The sequence below is a fragment of the Pristis pectinata genome, chromosome 11, assembly GCF_009764475.1.
Source record: "Pristis pectinata isolate sPriPec2 chromosome 11, sPriPec2.1.pri, whole genome shotgun sequence".
Classification (NCBI taxonomy): Eukaryota; Metazoa; Chordata; class Chondrichthyes; order Rhinopristiformes; family Pristidae; genus Pristis; species Pristis pectinata.
The window spans coordinates 55,428,478-55,452,084 of record NC_067415.1 but is presented as its reverse complement, the minus strand read 5'-3'; the positions used below and the strand labels follow the sequence as shown (position 1 = coordinate 55,452,084).

Sequence of the window (23,607 nt, the reverse complement as noted above, 5' to 3'; positions counted from 1 at the left end):
AGGACTTCCAAAATTGAGGAGCAGCTGAAATCACTGCGGAGTGTTAGGGAAGCTGAGAGTTTCTTGGGTCGTACATTCCAAACAGTAGCTCTTCTGCCATGCCTAGCAAGTGAGTGACCATCTGAAATAACAGAAATCTTCAAGGTTTAAACCAAAACCATGGTACATGTCAGTACCGACAATATAAGAAATGAAGGAACTTAAGTCCAACGTTCAGAGATTCAATAGCTAAGGTGGAAGTTTGAAAAGTTTGACCATGAAGGTAGTAATTTCTGGATTATTCCCAGTGCAATGTGCCAATGAACACGGCTCTAGAAAGACCAAACTGATGTCTGACTACAGTTGTGGTGATAAAGGGAGAGCTTTTTATTTTGGGGGTATTGCTACCAGTTGTGGAGCTGGAGAGACCTGTACAATATGAATGGTACTTCAACAGAACAAGACCCATTATCCTAGCAGGGTGGTCTGTGAAAGAGGAATAAGGTTTACAAAGAAGTGGGAGCACCAGAGGAGGAAGAGGTACAGATGGGTTGGGAGCAAACTTAGCGAGAATTTGAGGACAAAGTGCAATAAGCAAGGCTTTTGAACTGCAGGCTCAAACATCTCTGTGGGAATATGCCGTAGCAATAACCAAAACATGGCTGGAAAAAAATAACCAAACAGAATTGGGCAGTTGTCATACTCGGATACAAAGTGTTTAGAGAAGATAAGGCATAAAAGAATTGTGTGGAAGGAGTACTGATTAAAGACAATATCACAGTCTTGAGAGAATGTGTACGAGAAGGTAAGTACAGAATCCATTTAGTGAAATTTCAGTTGTTTACACCACCAATCACAAGATGGACATGGTGGAAGAAATCTGTGGGGAGATTTCTAGCATTCATAGCATTTTTCTGTCTAACTTTGAAGCATTTGCTCTTAGTATAATTATGCCATGTGAGGATGTTGATGGTGTGGTAGTTGTTCAAGCCAGTAAAAGGAATTTGTATTGCAACAGACTTTCAGGTTGTTTTGATTTCTCAGCAGATAATTTGGAGACTCCGGTGTCGGATTAGTGCTTTTTCTGCACCATAGCAATATTGTTAACTTTGAATGTGGTGTTTTATCAAAACAAAACAACTGACTTTTGCAATAGTAAATATCCTGAAAGCATTTAAAGTTGTATAAAGTTCTTTTACAGATTTATTGTACATATTCTAAAATACGTATGATAATTTGCAGCATTTACTGCTCAGACTGCAAACAGTTTTCCGAAGATTTAACAAATTTTTACTGAAATCTTGTTACTTAGTATTTATTTTGGATTTCTGTTTCTCCAACAAAAATGCCTCCTATTAAGGGAAATGTCTCCTGGTTTGTTATGCCTTTATGTTAAGAAATCCAGACTTGCAAAACACAATTAAATGAAACATTATATAATAGGTGCAAAAAAGCTTTAATTTTACTCGAGTTAAAGTTAGAATGGACTGTGTAGTTATCACACAAGGTTGTCTGCTTTTGGTGTGTCAGTGTAATGCTGCAGTTTTTCCCGCTGGTTATGTGTCTCAAGCCAGTTTGCACAAAGGTTTGTCTGTTCTGAGGTCTAAAGGGTTCCCTAGGTTTGGCTGGCAAGTACCAGTGACACGTCTGAAGATTAAATACCAAGTACAAAATAACATTATACCAAAATCAATATATAGTTGTACTGAATGAAAATTAGATTTTATTCATGTTTTAGTTTTATTGTCGAAGTTTTCCTTTCAAATTCAAGTTGAAGGATAATACATTACTAAATTGAGTATTTGGTGAAATATGGTTTATCTTTATCATAGTTGTTCTTGAACTCATACCCTTGAATGACTTTCTTTGCCTACATTATTTAGCTGTTAAGGTGTGGAAATAGGAACAGTGGAGAGAGAGGGGAAAATAATTTCTGTCACAGCAACTGTTGGAAATATTGCACAGATCAGGTAACATCTATGGGGAGAGAGAAAAACTGAGTTAATATTACGGGCAGATAACCATGAAAATTGGTCTGTTCTCACACAAAAAAGGTTGGTTATATTGGAATTGTTGAATTCAATATTGACACCTGAGAGCTGCGGCATGTCTGGATGGAAGATAAGATGCAATTCCTTGAAATTATTTTGGTCCTTGTTGAAATAGTGTAAGAGGGCAAAGGCAGGTCAGAGTAAGATGGGAAATACAGTGATAGAGGACTGCAGTTCAGCGTCATCGTTGCTGACTGAATGGAAATGTTCTGCAAAGTGGTCACCCAGTCTATATTTGGTTTTGTACAATGTAGAGGAAACCACATTGTGAACATTGAATGTATTACACTAAATTGGAAGAAGTGTTAAATGAATTTGTGTTTCACCTGAAAGGACAGTTTGGGTCACTGGGTGATGGGGAGGGACAACATAAAAGGACACGTGTTGTTTATTTTGCGGCTGCATGAGAAAATGCCAAGAGAAGTAGTTGGGGAGATGGAATTGTGAACCAGGGGATCCCTTTGGTGTTTTGAAAAGGGAGGGGGAAGCTGTGGCTGGTGGTGAATATCTTTGGTGCTAGAAATTATGGCGGCTGATTTGTTGAAAATTGATCTTGAGTACAAGGTGAGAGGCTGAAAGGAGAAGAACTGAGAGCAGGTGCAGGAAATAGTTGAAAGACCTGTTAAGTATTATAGAGGGGAAGCTACAGCTCAGGGAAAAAAGACACATCAAGGCACTGATGCAGAAAGGCGTGTGATCAGAACAGATATAATGGAACCTGAGAGACCAGGTGAATGGAATGGAGTCCTTGAAGGAAATGTATATATCATTAAGATAACTGGGGAATCTGTGGGCTTGTAATGGATATTAGTCACTTATCTATTCTCTGAGATGGAGGTAGACAATTCAGGGAAGAGAAAAGTTTGCTATGTGCCACGTGAAAGTGGGAACAGGATGATTCTCTGACGGTTCTTGGCTGGATGGAATGGAACGAGATGAAGACATTGCCACTCAGCTCAACAAAAGAGCAGTTATGTTGGAGGGCAGTGTTTATTTAACCACATCAAATGCTACAGACAGGTCAGGAAAAATGAGGGACAGTTATGTCGAGTGTCATGTGAGATCTTTTGAGGGCCATTTCAGTCCTTTGTCATGGGCAGGATCCTGAACTGGTTCAGATGTGGAGTTGAGGGAACGATGATTATGAACTTTAGAGACAATGTGTTTAAGGATTTTAGAGCGGAAACAAATGATAGAGATGGGGCAATAGTTTGGAAGGATATTGGTTAAGTTGTAGCGATGGGCTACGCACTGAGCTAGAAATAACGACACGCAGTCGGTAAGTTGCACTCGAGACTGGTTTATTGTGAACCTCGCCACACTGGCTTTTAAACAGTTAAGTTCCCGCCCTCTCTGGGCGGCGATGACATCAGAGGTTCGCTGGTGGAGAAGGCGGCCCAGCGCCATTTTGTGGCTGGCATCTCTGCCGACACGCGCGCCGTTTTCGGAGCCGGTTTGCCTGCGTGGAAGGTGGGTCGCCACAAAGTTTTTTTTAAAGGGAGAGGCTGGCAATGACAAATTTGAAGGTGAGGAGGGACCACACCTGAGGAGTGAAAGCACTAACAATAATAGCTAATATGGGTGCCATGAAAGAAAGTTGGGTGGTCGGCAGTTTAATGGGGGTGAGGTTAAGGGAAAAAGAAGTGAATCTCATAGACAATCTGTGAAGGTATTTAGAGAAAAATGAAAGTTAGTTGTCATTGCTAGCCAGCTATATATCACCACAAGGGATGGGTCATGCATGATTCCTTAGAATTTCGGAATTGCCGTTGTGGTTCAAGTAGGTATGGCTCAAGCAGCACCGGGGAGACTAAATGTAGTTTTAACTTTTACAATTAACCCCAAAGCAGAAATTTTGCACCTTTACTCACACTTTTAAGTGATTTCTCTATATTAACAAAGTTTTTGATCTCTGTTTGATCAAGTTGACGCAAAGTCTTGGGAGTTTTGGATTCAGAGTTTGAGAGATTCAGAGTTGGACAGGGGGCAGGTATTGGCAAAGTTTGGGAGTTTCAGGGTATCGGGTCTTGGAGATAAGGTCAGTGCGATTGGGAAGGGTTGGGGGTGTTGATTGAAGATTCGACTTGGGGATAAAGAGAGGCATTTTGGAAATTGGGGCTTTGATGGGAAGCTTCGGGAGATTAGATTTCAAAGAGGAAGTTTGATGGAATGAGTTAAAGTGACTAGACGGAGGGGCAGAATAATGAGTTGGGGCTGGAGGATAAGAAGATATTCTGTGAAAGGAGAGAATAATGGAGGGTTGGAAGATTATGGTTTCTGTCAGCCCTGCTCTCTTAATATCACCTGCAATATCTTCACTTGCAGTGTTTGTATTCAAGAATTGAAGTTCAATCAGCAGCGGGAGCAACAACAGTATTAGGATTTGATGGGAAGAGCTGCAGGTTTTGTTAACTTTTTTAGGGAAAAAAAAACATGTTTGCAGTTAGCACTGTTAATGATGATAGAAATCAAGGCAGCTAATTTGTCATAAATAGTAATGACTAGGCTATTTGCTTTGTTAACTAAGGAATAAGTTTTTGATAAGAATGCTGAGATGAACGCCCTGCTTAACAGAAACACAATTTTTGTTCCATGCATTGACTTTTTTAAGCTCAGTAATGATGAACAAAATGCAACATATAGTGTGACTGTAGTTGAGAGGTCACTAATCTTTCTCCAGTTTTAGGTTCCATCATAACATTCCTTTTGCTGAATATTTTGTCCATGCACTTATTGTGAAATATCAATAAATCTAAAGAGTCTCTTGCAAAGAGTTTTTGACACTGGTAACAATGAATGATGAGTCTTTCTTGGCATAAAGTCAGGAACGTTATCAGTGTTGATGCTATATTTTAACTTGAGTGTCCCATTTTTGTTTCTATATGTATCTTGGTATTCATTTTTCCATATTTTTTTACAACATAGGAGACCATTTGGCCCATTGAGTGTATGCTGGCTCAAAGAGCAATCCTATGCTCCCCCCCACTAATTTAACCTGTAAACTATTCTCTCTACATTCCCATCCCACCTATACTAGAGGTAATTTACAATGGGCAATTAACCTACCACAAGTCTTTTCGTATGTGGGAAGGAACCAGAACACCCTGAGTAAACCCATGTGGTCATAAGGAGAACATGCAGACTAAATGCTGGCTGTGAGACATTAGCTCCATTTTGCTTTCATTATGTATTCCTAATGTAATTTTTTATGAAGATGTCCTTTTTCCATGTTTTGATTTTACCTTCTCACTTGAGGCTCAAACATATCTTCAGGTTGGGTTATTTCCTATCACGTTACTATAGTGATTTTTTTCCCGATTTTGTACCCACCCAACTGGATGACCTGGTCCTCGTTATAAGCTCTCTGTATTGTCTGCGCCCAAGGTAGTCATTGAAAAAATATGAAGGGTGAATGTGTCTTTACAATTACTATTCCATTGAAAGGTAGCTAATTCTTTTTTCTGCATTTTGTGATGTTAAAATGGCAATTATAAACCTAAATATTCTTTATACTGAGGACTTAGTGGAATGTGATTTGCAGTTGTATCCCCATCAGATGTTTCCCAGAAGCAGTTTGTCCAACAAAATCACAGCTGCAGTGACTGACTTTGTTAGTGTAGTTTTTTTTTTGAAACCTTCTGCTCAGTGTCACGAACCAGCAACAAAAGAAACACACTGTGCATGATTCAGTGTTAAAAACTATTTTATTAATCACTACTTATGATAATACGTAAAATAAAAGTAAAAATGTTAGTATGTTAGAATTCAAAAATGTTAAACCTCGAACGTTAACCCCAAAACTAAACTCTTCGTGTGTGTGTGTGACAAAGTCCAAAACTCCCAGTTCCGGAATGGTTCTTAAAGTTCAGTTCCGCAAGCCATAAGGTGAAACATGAGCAAGGGCTTCTTCAACAACCACCGTTGTCTGAAGATAAGACGTAGATGTAGAAAAACATAGAGAGAGTACATACGAAATCCAAATGTTCCACGATGGAACCCAAACGACACTTCAGTGTTTACTCGGTAGTGACTTCCTCACCCCGAAAAGCATCCGAACCGTGGTCGTCCACACACAAATACCTGTTTCCTTCTACAGGTCAGCAACAAAGTGAACTCCACCGGATTACTTCCAACTTCCATACATGGATTTCAGTGGCAAACACAGTTATTGTTTCTCATCCATCGATAGAGAAAACAAGCAGGCTGGTGTCTCTCTCCCTTCTCTCTCTCTCTTTCTTCTTCTTCTAACTTCTTCAACAACATCATTACGTCCTTTATCTTCTATTGACGTAAGCACGCCCCACACACACATACACACACACTCTCTATCTTTAAGGGACTTTCACTGAGTCCGTAACATCAGTCACAAGAATATGTATCATTAAGCAAGTTAAATCACTTCTTTGCTAGCCAATGTAACCATAGTTTTTGGTTTTCCAGTTTTAAAATGTGTAATTTTCATTGTTTTATTTTAAACATTTGTAAGCATTCAAATTAAACATTTAAACATGGTTTTAGTATATAAGCTCACTTTTCCCAAGAAGTATCACAAGATTATTGCCCAGCAAAATAGCCTCGATAAGGCCTGTAACATGGAAGAATAATTGCCCAAGGTTTGGCCAAATGCCGGATGAGCAAGTTCCCTACTGATGTGGAAGAAATGACCATAAATATATCAAATATCGAACATGTGAATTTTGTAATCTATTAAGAGCACCGACTGTGCTGGATATGAGAACTACACATTCTCAAGGATCAGATTCCTGACAAAAGAAATGGAACTAATCTTGCAGTTTTGAACTCTTAACTTGGAATTTTGCCTTTTAGGGATATTTTCAGGAGTTTGAGGAGGTATCGAGTCACAGTCCTGATGCAGAGTTTCAATTTGAAATGCTGACATTTCCTTCCCCACCCCCCTCTCATGTGCATCAAAATTGTCCATTTTGATATGTCCACTACTGATCCACATACTGAACACTCCCAAATTGCATTTTTTTCCATTGTATTTATTATTGAAGGTCACTCTTAAGTCTTAGGCTTGTGCTACATGTGGATGTGTCTTTAGCATGGCCACGTGGAAGGTTGACTAACCTCTAATTGAGGAAAGTTATAGTGAAGTATTATGAGTGAATCTTCCCAACTTAAGTAGAGGAATATCCAGTTGTAACGTAAGAAAAAATGGATAAGGCCACATTCTAATATGGTCCCTCATACATGCCATGCAATTTAATAACATGAGTGATCTGATCTTGGCCTCCACTTTAATAACTCTTTTTGTCTCTATAGTTTAAGTCTTGAATATACTTAATAACTCAGCATCCATTGCTCCCAGTCATGAAGTTCCAAAAATTCATTGCCCCATGAGAAAAGAAATTATCTTCACCTCTATTTTAAATGGGTAAGCCTTTATTCCTAAAACTATGCCACTGAGTTTCTAGTTTTTCCCAACAGGAAAACCATCCCTTAAGCACCAACCTTGTCAAACCCACTCAATAACTTACTGTTTCAGAAAGATGCCTCTTATTCTTTTAAACTCCAGAGAATAAAGGCTCAGTTTATTAAGTCTTTCTTCTTCAGACATCGTCTTTATCTCAGGAATCAATCCAATGAATCTTCATTACCTCCAAGGCAAGTATATCTTTACTCAAGACCAAAACTGTATGCAGTATTCCAGACATGGTGTCCCTAAAGTCCTATACAGTTAGCTATAGCATGGCTTCCCCAATTTTGTACTCCATCACTCTAAAAGCCAAGCCACGGTTATATTTAAATCTAGAAAGTGAAGTAGACCGATGTGATCTTAGGTCATTGATATATTGTAAAATATTAATTACTTGTAGATTGAGATAAAAATGAAGAAGACCGAAGCAATTCGATGGGAAAAGCTGGAAGGCATTGCACCAGATGTAAAGCACTTCATGCCAGGTGAGAGTGTGTCACAGTAGCTTTGCACACTGGATAATTGGGTTTTCATTGTCATTAATATTCTTCTAATAATCTATTGTCAATGGTTCAGAATTATGTTATTTGTGATAAAGTAATTGGTGAATATTGAGGTTGGGAAAAGTGCTGCATAAGTAGAGGTTTTTCAGTAATCACAGCTATTCTGGATTATAGCCAATGTGAAAGGAGAATAAAAAGTATACCAGATATAGAAGCAGGAGTAGGCTATATGTTTAATGAAGCTTCTTCTCTCAATAAGATTATTATTGATTCTATAGCTTGTCCACTTCCTTGCCTGGTCCCCATAACTTGATTATCATGGCATTCAAAAATTATTTTTTTTCTCAGATTTCTGGAGTAGAACATAAAATCATAATCCTCTTGAGACAAGAGTAATACCAATGATCAGTTGCCGAATAAATATATGTACTTTTGCAGTTACCAATAAATTAGTAAGAATGTCCACTGCTTTTCTTTCATTCAAGCTTCCTTGTATTAAGATTGTTGATGTATCATAAAAATGCTGAGTGGCATTATCCTGTTAAGTGACAAAAGCTGAAACATCCAGTAAGACAGCCTTGAATATACCCAATTACTGATCATCCACAGTCTCTGGAGTGGAAAATTCTGAAGGTTCACAATAGTTAAAGCTATTACTGTAGATCTTGATCTTAAATGGCCCATTCCTTTATCCTGAAATTGTGCAACTAGTACCCTCCATCAGAGCAAACAGCCACTCTGCATCCTTGACATTCCCTTTCAGAATCTTAAATGGTTTTCACTAAGACATCTCAATTTGCTGACCCTCTAAAGAATTGGCCAATTTTATTCAACCTCATGAGGCATTGCAAGAATAAATCTGGTGAATTTCTGCCACACTGTCTCAAAGCAAATATATCTTTGTTATGGAGACCAAAACTGCACCCACAAATCTATGCAGGGTTGAGGTAAAGCTCTATAGAGCTGCAGAAAAATTTTCTCTCTCAACTGGCACTCCAAGATGTACACCAGCTTTAAAGTATTACACCATTCAAAGATTTTTCCTATTTTTCCTATTAAGTTCAATAATCACATATTTTCCTATGTTACATTTCATCTTGCTCACTTAGTCTGTTTGACCTTTTGTGGTCTTTGCATGCTCAGTGTTTTTCCCAAGTAGCAATCTGATATATTACACATTACCCTTTCATTCCCTTTTTATTAATACAGTTTGTAAATACTGGGTAAATCAATTTCAGTTTTTATTGCCCCTAAGATGCAAGATATCCAGTAGAATAGGCATCACATGCAAAATATCACTTGCTTCCCAGTGCACCTAAGTTATAGCTGCACACCAGACCATGTGAAAAGCTCAAGTGATATTGGGAATTTTCTAAGGAGTTACTTGCATGGATAAAGATTACATATTTGAGGCATTTTGCTGTTTTGTTTTAGAGAGTTACACAGAAGTATCGATTAAGTTTGAATATTATTTCAGTGTGTTGGGTTCTTTTTCTCAAAGATTTAAGAATTAAGTTATGGATGTGTTGTGCAGCAAAGTGAGGTTGCGCAATTTCAAAAACTGGTCATAAGATTGCAGCCATTATTAAATTTGGATAAGACAGTGTTGAGGATGTCACAACTTAGTTTATTTTAAACTGATACAGAGCAGGTTTATTCCAAGCCCATTAGAAAGGATGTTAACCACTTCGATCACATGTAGTTCATGTGCTTATAGTTGTCTACGCAGAGCAAGTTGACGGGCTTGGTTGCAAATATCTACATAAATGTAATAAAAAAAAACACTGCAGCAGCTTCATGAGCTTACAGAAAGAAGTGGGGAAACTTGATCAAATTTGATCAAAATACAGAGGGGAAATGTCCTGGACCAGAGCTGAGAACTGAAAATGGAGGATGCCGGTTTTGCATTTTGCTGGTGAAGTATACAAAGAACATACCAGTTAGTCAATGATAGAACAAAATGTTTAATTTGAAGAGTGATGTGGGATTGAGTTTAGTGAAACTTGCTTTGATCATTGCTCTGTTATTACTTGCTGCTGTCATTCACCATGTCCTATTTCTGGAATGATTAGCATGTGTGAGTACATATATGAAACATGAAATGTTGTGAGATCACAAGAGTTTCACTACATGATTAGATATTGTACAGTATAAAGAAACATTTATGGGCATGAATAACATGTTTTACCTGAGAACATCCAAGGCTTATGTGGAACATGTAACAATCAAGTTTTAGAACAGATGGAGCAGGTCATTTTGCCAGGTTTTTTATCAGTCAATCTAGACTGCAAAACTGTGGTATCAATGCCATTTACAATTGAAACAAAATCACAGAAAATTTATAGCATGGAAAGAGACCATTGGCAAGAGTGTTCTATCTCTAAGCAATAGCAATTCAGCTTATCCCACTCCTTGGATGATTGTTCCATTGGTCTTTTGAATTTCTGGCTACTTACTGAAAGTGAAAGAAAAACTATGGGTACAAATTGTGCATATTAACTAAGCAGCAGGATGCTCATTACACTTCCTCCCTCAATTCTGTTGATTGTATGTACTTGCAAAGAAAAGGTTTACATGCTTGAATGTACATGATGAGTACGATTAGAAAGGGAAGGTATAACACCTCTGTGCCCTATAATTGCTGGACTTATCTTGGGTGAACCTGGAAGAGGACATCCAAATAATAGTTAAAAATCTTTAATCGTTGAAATGAGATGATTTGGCAGATCATGGTCACTCCCTAAAATTTTATGCACAATCAGAGATACCTCCCTGATCTCATAAGATACAAAATGACTAAATATGTGTTGTCTGCCAATGGTGGAAATTTGACTCCTTCATCCAGTAACAGTGAAGGGCCATGCTTGAGCATTGCAGAATGCCAGCAGTTCTTTGGCAAAAGTACTTGACCAACCTTTGAAGGAAATACTGTTTATTTAAAAGATGAAGTCCTCTTCATTTGTTACTGGATTTGGTTATGAGGATCAACATGTGAAGCTGGGGTTCTTGAAACAAGAGGGGTTACAAGAACATCTGATTTAAGATCATGAAGGGTATAGGCTGTAGATGGAGAGAGACTGAGGAGATCAACAACCAAAAAAAAAAGGTAATTGAGAAAAGATCAATAGTGGCATGAGAATAACATAATGAGTAGTTAGGATATTGAATACACTGCCAGGGTAGTGGTGGGGTCATACTTAGTTGTAGAATCCAAAAGGAGCTAGAAAAGAATTGGCATTATGGGGAGAAGAGTGGAAGTGGGACCAGCTGGATTGCTCTTGAACAGAGTTAGTAAGGACTTAATGGGCCAAATGGCCTTTCATGCTGTAACTTTTCTTTGATTCTGTTTTAATTGGAAATGGCATGGTAACACAATTTTGCAGTCCAGATAGACTAAAGGAGACTCTAGTCAAGAACTTGCTCCATCTATTTTAAAACTATCCTGTTTGGCATGATAATAAAAACACACAACGCAGCAGAGACAGACCGAATCTGAGTATGGAGTCAGGTTTGTGCACATGGAGTAAGAGCTGACCATTCTTAACCAATACAATCTAGAAGTAAAGACTTATGTGGCAGATAGATTGGTGAGGACAAGGCCAAGTAGGCTTTACACTTTTATGTTGGTTCTTTCAGCTATCTACCTCAAGCTCAATCTGGCAGTATTTTCTTTCTTAGAACTTTTTTTAGTGGTGCTGTTGAGTCACTCTTGTTGATGTCATTGAAAGACTTAATTAAGTGCATTTTATGCCTTTCCAAGTGTTTACATTAGAGGAGTAATGAGTCAACTGCAGAGGAAGCACAGTTGGTGATAATCAGCAGGAAGTTTGTATGTATGTATGTATTTGACCTGATCCTATAATACCTCGTGTCCAGAATCAGAATTTCTAAGGTCCCTCCTTTGTGCCCCTCCATCGAAGGGCATACCCTAATCTTAAATAATGTCTAACAGATGTTTTACTTAATTTGACTGTTTAAGCTTGATTGTTCTGATGAATGGTTTTCCCAGTTTTTATATATCCCCAAGTGGACTTGGCTGGCTTGACTAGACTGGATGAGCCTCTGTTTCTGATGCTCCATAGTTTTGTTTATTTTTGCAATACTTTTACATCAACTTAGTGCCTTGCTAGTTCGTTTGACAATCACAAATTTGTTTCTCTGGAGTTCCATGTAGGCCAGACAGATAAAGATGACAGGTTTCCTTCTGTAAAGTTTGCTTGATAACTGTTATTCTGTATTTATTTTTTAATGCATTTATTGAAGGCAACAGTGTTCAGGTTATTCAGGTAACTCAAATTTAGCTTGTGTAATGATCTGTAACTTTAGAACAGCCACAACCATATCCATCCTCTTCTCACTACACAAAGAATTGGGATAAACTGGTAATGGAGATTAAAAAGGAAGAGAATGATGAAAAACCAGAGGGAGATGCTGCGCTAAACCAGCTTTTTCAGAAGATTTATGCAGATGGGTCTGATGAAGTAAAGCGTGCTATGAATAAGTCATTTGTAAGTATTACACCCTTGTTACAATTTCATTTTTCAGGTGTTTTATTAATGTATGTTGCAGAATACTTATTTTAGGTAAACGAGTGTACAACAGAAATTTTAATTTGTTGCAAATCATTGGAGCTTGCAAATAGAAATATTTTGGAATTAATTTACTAACTTGGGTATTTTTTTGATGAAATGTGCACTATGAAGTCGCCATTTGACCTGATTTCCTCATTCCTAAAAGTACCAAAGTATACATTAAGTGCATTAATCAGCAATATCTAATTTGTTTAACTAGTTGAAAATCACTCTGTACATCTGTGATGTCCTGACCAGTTTTCCTTGGATTTATCTGTACCTGGGTAATTCACTTGATTTCGGAATCAGCTGTTAATGCAGTTTTGTAATTATATGTGCAAAAGCCATTTTCCTTGAGGGAAAAAAAATCACAATAGTGTGAAGTTTGTCCTTTTTAACTTGTCTTTGGCTCATTATTATTATTCCTTCAATTCCCGATCAGAAATCTTTTACGTGAACTGCAAGTAACTGGCCCAACAATATCCCCTTACTAATTATAGTTTAGTGCATCATTTTTTTCCTTGGATTTAATTTACATAGGTTCCAGTTTACTGTGGTTTTCTTGCAGTCAAATTTCCTTATTCCTTTATGAAATGGTGTAAATGGTGCCTTATTACCAAATCACCATCTTACTCACTTTCATTGTCCAGTGCTGCTTGGAATTGCAGTATATTGAATGAAAATGTCCTTAAATGTAATTTAAGAATAAATCTGCCCCATAGATAGATATTGTCTACTCTGTTTGGATAATTAAAGTTTTCTCCCTGTTTTTAATTTCATTTTCAGTTTGTTTGATTTTGTTCATTTCTCCAGCTGCAGTTTGATTTATCATGCATTCTATAGAACACTACAGCACAGAAAACAGGCTATTCAGCCCTTCTAGTCTGTGCCGAAACTTTATTCTGCTAGTCCCATTGACCTGCACCCAGTCCATAACCCTCCACACCTCTCCCATCCATGTATCTATCCAATTTGTTCTTAAAACTTTAGAGTGAGCCCGCATTTACCACGTCAGATGACAGCTCATTCCACACTCCCACCACTCTGAGTGAAGAAGTTCCCTCTAATGTGCCCCCTAAACCTTTCCCCTTTCACCCTAAAGCCATGTCCTCTCATACTTATCTCTCCTAATCTAGGTGGAAAGAGCCTACTCACATTTACTCTGTCTGTACCCCTCATAATTTTGTAAATCTCCCCTCATTCTTCTATGCTTCAAGGAATAAAGTCCTAACCTGTTCAATCTTTCCCTGTAACTCAACTCAACTCCTGAAGGCCCGGCAACATTCCAATAAATCTTCTCTGCACTCTTTCAATCTTACTGATATCCTTCCTATAGTTAGGTGACCAGAACTGCACACACTGCTCTAAATTTGGCCTCACCAATGTCTTATACAACCTCACCATAACATCCCAACTCCTATGCTCAATACTTTGATTTAAGAATGCCAGGATGCCAAAAGCTTTCTTTACAGCCCTGTCTACCTGTGATGTCACTTTCAGGGAATTATATATCTGAACTCCCAGATCCCTTTGTTCCTCCGCACTCCTCAGTGCCCTACCATTTACTGTGTATGTTCTACCTTGATTTGTCCTTCCAAAATGCAACACCTCACTTGTCTGCATTAAATTCCATCTGCCATTTTTCCAGTTGGTTCAGATCCCTCTGCAAGCTTTGAAAGCCTTCCTCGCTGTCCACAACCCCTCCAATCTTAGTGTCATCAGCAAACTTGCTGATCCAATTTACCACATTATCATCTAGATCATTGATATAGACAACAAACAACAATGTACCCAGCACAGATCCCCAAGGCACACCACACCACAGGCCTCCAGTCGGAGAAACAATCATCCACTATCACTTTCTGCCTTCTCCCACGCAGCCAATTTCGAATCCAGTTTACAACCTCTCCATGGATACCTAGTGTCTGAACCTTCTGAACTAACCTCCCATGTGAGACCTTGTCAAAGGCCTTACTAAAGTCCATGTAGACAACATCCACAGCCTTTCCTTCATCTACTTTCTTGGTAACCTCCTCGAAAAACTCGTTAATGCACAAAGCCATGTTGACTATCCTTAATCAGCCCTTGGCTGTCCAAGTACTTGTATATCCGATCTCTCAGAACACCTTCCAGTAATTTACCTACTACTGATGTCAGGCTCACCAGCCCGTGATTACCTGGTTTACTTTTAGAGCCTTTGTTAAACAACGGAACAACATGAGCTACCTCCAGTTCTCTGGCACTGCACCCATGGCTAAGGAAATTTTAAATACATCTGCCAGGGCCCCCCTGCAATTTCTACACTAGTCTCTCTCAAGGTCCGAGGAAATATCATGTCAGGCCCAGGGGATTTATCTACTTTTATTTGCTGTAAGGCAGCAAGCGCTCCTCCTCTTTACGCTCTATATGTTCCATGACACTACTGCTTGTTTCCCTTCCTTCCATATCCACTCTGCCAGTTTCCTGAGTAAATACTGATGCAAAAAAACTGTTTAAGATCTCCCCCATCTCCTGAGGCTCCACACATAGCCCACCACTTCGATCTTCTAGGGGACCAATTTTGTCCCTTACTATCCTTTTACTCTTAATATACTTGTAGAAACACTTTGGGTTTACCTTCACAGTATCTGCCAGAGCAACCTCATGTCTTCTTTTTGCCTTCCTGATTTCCTCCTTTAGTATTTTCTTTCTTTTTCTATACTCTTCAAGCACCTCATTTGTGCCTAGTTTCCTATACCTGCTATACACCTCTCTTTTTCTTAAACAGATCGCCAATATCCCTTGAAAACCAAGGTTCCCTATGCCTGTTAACTTTGTCTTTAATCCTGGCAGGAACATGCAAACTCCGCACTGTCAAAATTTCGCCTTCTACTTACTGAACACATCCTTGCCAGAAAACAACTTATCCCAATCCACTCTTCCTAGATCCTTTCTCCTTTCCACAGAATTGGCCTTTATCCAATTTAGAACCTCTGCTCGAGGACCAGACCGATCCTTATCCATGATTAACTTGAAACTGATGACATTATGGTCACTCGACCCAAAATGTTCACCTACACATACTTCTGTCACCTGACCTGTCTGATTCCCTAATAGGAGATAAGTCTTGCATTCTCTCTTGTTGGTACCTCTATATATTGATTTAGAAAACTTTCCTAAACACATTTGACAAACTCCAAGCCATCCAGCCCTTTCACAGTGTGGGAGTCCCAGTCAGTATGTGTCTGTTTCTTACATCAGTCTGCTATCTCACTACAGATTTGTTCCTCCAATTCTCTCTGACTATTGGGCGGTCTATAATACAACCTATTAGTGTGGTCATACCTTTCCTGTTCCTCAGCTCCACCCATGTGGCCTCTGTAGACAAGCCCTCTGGGCCTTCCTGTTTACGCACAGCTGTGATATTTTCCCTGACTAGTAACGCCACTCCTCCCCCTTTCATCCCTCCCCTCTATCACGTCTGAAACAACGGAACCCCGGAACATTAAGCTGACTGTCCTGCCCCTCCTGCAACCAAGTCTCACTAATAGCAATAATGTCATAATCCCATGTGTCAATCCACGCCCTATGCTCATCTGCCTTACCTACAATACTCCTGGCATTGAAATAGATGCACCTGACAACATTTCTATCATGTACAAACCTTTGATTTCCGTCTATACATGCAGTCCTTGCATGACCTTTATCCTCCTCCACCTCACTATCTGCTCTAACACTCTGGTTCCCCTCCCCCTGCAAATCTAGTTTGAAACCCCCCCTGGAGCAGCATTAGCAACTTACCTGCAAGTATGTTAGTCCCCGTCCAGTTCAGGTGCAAACTGTCCTGTCGGAACAGGTCCCACTTTCCCTGGAACAAAGCCCAATTGTCCAGAAACATGAAGCCCTCCCTCCCGCACCATTTCCTTAGCCACATATTTAGCTGCATTATCTTCCTATTTCTAGCCTCACTAGCTCGTGGCACGGGTAGCAATCCTGAGATTGCAACCTTGGAGGTCCTGTCCTTCAACTTTTCACCTAACTCTCTATACTCTCTTTGCAGGACCTCCTCCCCTTTCCTATCCACGTCATTGGTCCCTACATGGACCATGACATCTGGCTGCTCACCCTCCCTCCTGAGAATATCGAGAACTCGATCAGAGATATCGCAGACCCTGGCACCAGGGAGGCAACAGACCATCCGAAATTCTCGATCTCTCCCGCAGAACCTCCTATCTGTCCCCCTAACTATCAAATCCCCTATCACTACTGCTCTCCTCTTTTCCCTCTTTCCTTTGAGCTGAGGGTCCAGTCTCGGTGCCAGAGACACGACCACTACAACTTGTCCCTGGTAGATCGTCCCCACCAGCAGTATCCAAAACAGTATACTTATTGTTGATGGGAATGGCCACAGGGGTGCTCTGCTCTTTCTGTCTATACCCCTTCCCTGTCTTGACAGTCACCCAGCTACCTGCCTCCTGACTTTTAGGGGTGACTATCTGCTTGAAACTCCTGTCTATTTCTGCCTCTGCCTCACGAATGCTCCGAAGTTAATCCAGATCCAGCTCCAGTTCCCTAACTCGGTTTGTCAGAGCTGCAGCTGGATGCACCTTTTACAGGTGTAGTCATCAGGGACAAGTATGCTGTCCCTGACTTCCCACATACTGCATATGGAGCACACGACTGCCCTGACTGCTGCCTTCATTACCTACTCCTATGTTAATTAAATTAATTGGTATTGGTTTATTATTGTCACTTGTACCGAGGTACAGTGAAAAGCTTGTCTTACAAACCGATTGTACAGTTCAATTCATTACACAGTGCAGTTACATTGAGTTAGTACAGAGTGCATTGATGCAGTACAGGTAAAAACAATAACAGTACAGAGTGAAGTGTCACAGCTACAGAGAAAGTGCAGTGCAATAAGGTGCAGGGTCACAACAAGGTAGATTGTGAGGTCATAGTCCATCGCATTGTATAAAGGAACCATTCAATGGTCTTATCACAGTGGGGTAGAAGCTGTCAAGTCTGGTGGTACGTGCACACAGGCTCCTGCATCTTCTACCCGATGGAAGAGGAGAGAAGAGAGAATGTCCTGGGTGGGTGGGGTCTTTGATTATGCTGGCTGCTTCACCAAAACAACAAGAGGTAAAGACAGAGTCCAAGGGGGGAGGCTGGTGTCTGTGATGCGCTGGGCTGTGTCCACAACTCTCTGCAGCTGCTTGCAGTCCTGGGCAGAGCAGTTGCCGTCCCAAGCCTTGATACATCCAGATAGGATGCTTTCTATGGTGCATCTGTAAAAGTTGGTGAGAGTCAAAGGGGACAAACCAAATTTCTTTAGCCTCCTGAGGAAGTAGAGGTGCTGGTGAGCTTTCTTGGCCGTGGCATCTATGTGATTTGACCAGGACAGGCTGTTGATGTTGTTCACTCCTAGGAACTTGAAGCTGTCAACCCTCCCGACCTCAGCACCATTGATGTAGACAGGTACATGTACACCGCCCCCTTTCTTGAAGTCAATGACCAGCTCTCTTGTTTTGACATTGAGGGAAAGGTGGTTGTCATGACACCATTCTACTAAGCTCTCCATCTCCTTCCTGTACTCTGACTCATTGCTGTTTGAGATACAGTCTACAATGGTGGTATCATCTGCAAACTTGTAGATGGAGTTAGAGCAGAATCTGGCCACACAGTCGTGAGTGTGTAGGGAGTAGAGGGCTGAGGACGCAGCCTTGTGGGGCACCAGTCTTGAGAATAGTCGTGCTGGAGGTATTGCTGCCTATCCTAATTAAAAGAACTTACCCGACCTTGCCACACTGGGAGCAAGCTCATCCTCAGCCTCTGCTCACTGAAGCCTCTCGAGCCAAAGCCTCAAAGCTCCACTCCTACGCTGAGCCACTGGCTGCTCCTCTTCAGTTACCCCTCCTTGTATTTGTCCCTGCCAATTATCTCAAGTACTCACTCCCTCTAATCAACCACTCAACACTGTTTAACCCTTCAGTTGCCCTCCACTTATTAAGCTTTTTAAATACTCTCACCATTCCTGAGAGGGACCTGCTGCTCCAACGGCTCCCGGGCCGATTCCTTGTAACGTAACTGATCTTCTGTTGTTCCTTAGTTCAGATCAATGGGATTCAGGTTGGATCACCCTTTTCAAATGTTTGCATTCCTGTTCATATGTTACCTGTAGTTACTGTTACTATCTCTATTTATCATTCCTGAAATTTTATACCCCTGCATAGCCAATTTTCAGTTATTGCTCTTACCAAGAGTTTTGTACGTAATGAGTCTTGTTCACGTGATTTATTTCATGCACACAACATTTTAATATTTTTTAGTTTGAATTTCCCCTTCATTGCCTTGCCAATATCTAACTTAATCTTCTTGTTGACCTCTTAGTCTTTTTAATTGCCTGACTACTGAAGCTTACTTTCCTTTCCAAACAACCTACTCCATTCTCACATCATTTCCTTTCATTTTCTCCCCCTACCTTCCCCCTCTCACCTATAACCTGCCAGCTTGTGCTCCTCCTCCTCCTCCTCCCCCTACCTCTTTATTCTGGCTTCTACCCTTTTCCTTTCCGGTCCTGATTGAAGGGTCTCAACCTGAAATGTCAATTGTTTATTTCCCTCTGTAGATTCTGCCTGACCTGCTGAGCTTCTCCAGCATTTTGTGTGTATTGGTCCAGATTCCAGCATCTGCGGAACCTCGTGTCCCCATGCTACTCCATTCTTGCTTTTCTCCTACTATTAAATTTTCCACGTGGCTTCAATTAACTTTCCTACAAAGAATTTAATTTAATTTCTGTTTCAGTGTAAATAAGCTCACTGGTATGGTTCACTTCAAATCTCCAGAATTTTATGTGACCTGTCCTGGGCACCATTTCAAGCCACACATATGTACAGTGTTAATCTAGGAGCAACTATAGTGTCAGGATGTGGATCCTACTTGCTCCCTGTATCACTGTTTTCATTTGAACTTTGACTTCTGGCTATTTCAACAACTTTTCATTGTGCATCTACTTCGTGCTTTTTGCTTCTGCTGTATGGGATATCTATAGGAACAATTGTTAACTTATCTATATTTAAGCTGCTGCTATCACTGCATTCCAGTACTCATTTCTTTTCATCCCCATTTCACTAACAACCAACTCCCTTTCCTTGCTGTTTGCCTTTTTCGCAAGTTGGTGTATTTGGAACCAAAATTAACATTTACTTTTTCATGTTGTCTTTATAGACTGAATCTGGAGGCACTGTTCTAAGCACAAATTGGACAGAAGTAGGCAAAAAAACAGTGGCTGTGAATCCCCCAGATGATATGGAGTGGAAGAAACTTTGAAGACTGAACTTATTGTGTTGTTTTCCACTATAAATTCAACTTTAAAAAGAGATACAAATCTTATGTTTGTTCCAACACTGATGTACTTGTCTTTGCCTTGACCTTAGATGATCTTTGCATGGATTGGATGCATTATTTAGTTTGACATTAGTGTTAGAGGAAATTAAAGATGGTTTTTCACTTTTGTTTTTAATTTTAAAAATGTGAATTGTTTCCTACCACAGAATAAATTGACTATATATCTATAAATGACATTATTGTGTGTGTAAATAGTTTTATATCAGCCCTTGCATGGGAATTGATTTCATATACCTAATTATCTGATTTTTCTTGGTGTTGCAGCAGAATTTTTAAAAACATTGATAGGATGTAACAAGTTTGTACAATGATGTGGTTCTTTTCAATCCATGAGACAAACTGACATAGTTACACAATTGCTGTCGCGTTAAAATAATAGGGTGACTGTTTTTCTTTGTCAAATGAAGGCTTGGTTGGGTAAAATCAAAAGTGCAAATAATGTAAAATGACATCAATATTTTGAGTTAAATTTTATTTTCTGATGCAGTGTTTTTAAATAAGATTTTTGATTTGGTTAGTTGTCCTTCATTTTTGTACTTTAGGCTTGTTGGCAAAAGTTAATACACTTGTGTGCTTTTTTTGTTTTCAGTTGTAGTCCAAGTATAAAATCGAAGAACTCGAATACAGATTCTTTTCTGTTTTTTATTATTTTTAATATCATAAACTAAAGTAATTTGGCTAAGATTTCCATTTGCTATAGTTTGAAATCAGTTACGAGAAAACATAAGCAAATTATTCTAGATGGCTCCACGTGCATCCTCCACCACTTAGTAAGATCATGGCTGATCCAGTCTTGATTTCCGCACTGTTTTTCCTGTTCCCTCTTTATCCACTGATTGTTGTTTAAATATCTGTCAATTTCTACATTGAATATATTCAATGACTGTCTCCACAGCTCTCTAGAGGTAGAGAATTCCAGAGATTTTGTAACCCTCCGACAGACTAAATTCATCCTCGTGTTTGTCTTAAATGGGCAGCCCCTTACCCTGAAACTGTGCTTTCTGGGGAAACTAGGAGAAACATCCTCAGTATGCACCCTGTTAATCCCCCTCAGAATCTTACTTGTATTTATAAGATCACCTGTTGTATACTGCGGTGACTATAGGCCCATCCTACTCGACCTTTTTTCAAATGGCAGCCAGCCATGTAACCTCTCCTCTGCACTGCCTCCTTTGCACGTACATCATTTAAACATGGGGACCAAAACTCCATGCAGTACTCTAGGTGCAGTCTCACAAGCACCCTGTAGTGTTGCATCAAAATTTCCCTACTTCTATTCTCCATGCCCCTTGCAATAAACATAAAAAATAGGAGCAGGAGTAGGCCCTTCGATCCTGCTCTGACATTTAATATGGTCATGGCTGATCATCCAAATTCAGTAACCTGGTCCAACTTTCACTCCATACTCCTTGGTTCCTCCAACCCTAAGAATAATATGATTTGGCTATTTTTTTTGTGGTAGAGAATTTCACAACCTCAGCACTGAGAAAAATTTCTCCTCACTAGATTGTTTTCCCTAACACTTCTGGGAGGCTCTTCATATTCTTTATGAAGATAGAATCAAACTGAATTTAATTGGTCTGCCATTTCTTTCTAACCAATTATAAATTCCACCCCCCCCCCTCCCCATTGCCAATAATGGGGCTACTTTTGTCTTAATCTTTTGTTCCTTGCACATCTATTAGAAGTTTTTGCAGTTTTCCACCTCCTAAACAATTCATTTGTCCTCTTTGGCCATTCCTGATGAAGGGTCTCAACCTGAAACATGACTGTTTATTTGTCTCCAAAGATGCTGCCTAACCTGCTGAGTTCCTCCAGCATTTTGTGTGTATTGCTCTAGATTCTAGTGTCTACAGAATCTCTTGTCCCATTTATCCTCTAGCTGAATTTTAAACTGCTCCCTACCCTTGGGTCTGCTACTTTATCTGGCCTTTGTAATTTTCCTTCTCTGATCTAATGCTACCGCTTATTTCTTTTGAAATCTATGGTTGAGTCACCTCTTGTTTTCTTGCACCAAACAGGAATAAACAATTGTTGTAATTCATCCATGTGCTCTTTAAATGTTTGTCATTGCTTATCTGCTGTCAACTCTTAAGTAACATTCCCCTAGCTATCACAGCCAATTTGTTCCTCATACCTTTATATAGATTCAAGACCATGGTCTCAGAATCCACACTCACTTCATCTGAATGAAAAATTCTATCATGTTTTAAAGTCCAACATTTCATTATTTGTTGTACCTGCGCACTATTATTTTGTGTTTCTGTATTGGGACCCCAGGTCCTTTTGTATTGCAACCTTTCATGGTCATACTCTTTAAATAATAATTTGCTTTCTCATTCTTCCTTACAAAGTGAATAACCTCAAATTTTCTCAAATTATACTCCATCTGCCAACTTCTAGGCTACTAACGTAACCTATCTGTATCCTTTTCCAGGCTCATTGCAACTTGGTAATGCACCTATTTTATATTTTTAGTAAATTTGGCTACAATGCACTTCCCTTCATTCATCACTAATATAGATTACAAATAGCAGAGGGCCCTGCTTGATACTGGTTGCTGATTGGAAAATTACCAATTTAGCTTGACTCTTTTCTGTTAATTAGCCACTCTCCTATCCATGGCAGTATATTCAACTTTCTGCCATCTTATTTTGTGGATTAATTTTTTAATGTCATATCTTAAATGCCTTCAGGAAATCCAAATATATTACATATACTGATTTTCCACTTTATCAGCCCTGTTGCGTCTTGAAATAAGTCTTAAAAAATTTGTTGAACACTGTTTTCCTTACACCAAAGCATGCTGACAGATTGATGTCTAATGATTTTCTAAATGCCCTGCTATTACCTCCATAATACTGGATTCCAGCATTTTCCCCATTGACATCTTTGGCCAACTATAATTTCCTACTTAGTCTCCCATTTTCTTGAATAGTGATGTTACATTTGCAGTTTTCCATTCTTCTAGGATATCTCTGGAATCTAAAATTTTGGTTGATTAGAAAGAAATTATCCATGATCTTTTCCCACTTCATTTAAGATCCTAGAATGCATACCATCATGTCCAAGGGAGCATGTCAGCTGTTATTTTATCTAGTGCTATTTTTGTTCTGGTAATAACAATTGTTTTGAGTTCATCCTTCCCTACAACTCCTTATCTATTATTATTATTATTGGGATGATTTTATTGTCTTCTACCATCGATACTAATCCAAAATAATTTAGAGTCTCAGCCATGTATCTGTTTCCCATTTTTAATTTCCCCGTCTCATGTTCGAAGTAACCAGTGTTTACTTTAGCTACTCTCTTCCTTTTTAGATGCAAGTAAAAGCCCTTATTGCCTGTCTTTTATGATTTGCTAGTTTACTTTCATATTATATCTTCTCCCTTTTTGTTTGCTTTTAGTCATTCATTGCTTTTTTTAAAAAAAGTCCTAAACCTTGGCTTGTTTCTAATCTTTGGAGCATTGCATATTTTTTTCAATGTAACCACCTTTGTTCATCACAGATGGTCATTCCTCTTCTGAAATCTTTTTTTCTTCACCTGAATATACTTTTGCTAGATTCATGAAATATCTTAAATATCTGTCTCTGCTGATCTTCTATCTTTAGTTTATTTTCCCAGCCCACTCTTGTTTTCATAATATTGTAATTGCCCTTACTTAAGTTTAG

The 23,607-nt window shown here is 39.3% G+C and overlaps 1 protein-coding gene across 1 annotated transcript in view; it reads left to right on the top strand.

Moving 5' to 3' along the window:
- sugt1 (SGT1 homolog, MIS12 kinetochore complex assembly cochaperone) overlaps positions 1 to 21,977 on the top strand; it is a 127,292-nt gene extending 105,315 nt beyond the window's left edge. The window contains exons 11-13 of the mRNA XM_052026118.1: positions 7,871 to 7,955; positions 12,300 to 12,481; positions 19,754 to 21,977. Coding sequence (XP_051882078.1) covers positions 7,871 to 7,955; positions 12,300 to 12,481; positions 19,754 to 19,855 — 369 coding nt within the window. The 3' untranslated portion in view covers positions 19,856 to 21,977. The remainder of the gene's footprint in view (positions 1 to 7,870; positions 7,956 to 12,299; positions 12,482 to 19,753) is intronic.
- The last annotated feature ends 1,630 nt before the right edge of the window (positions 21,978 to 23,607 follow it).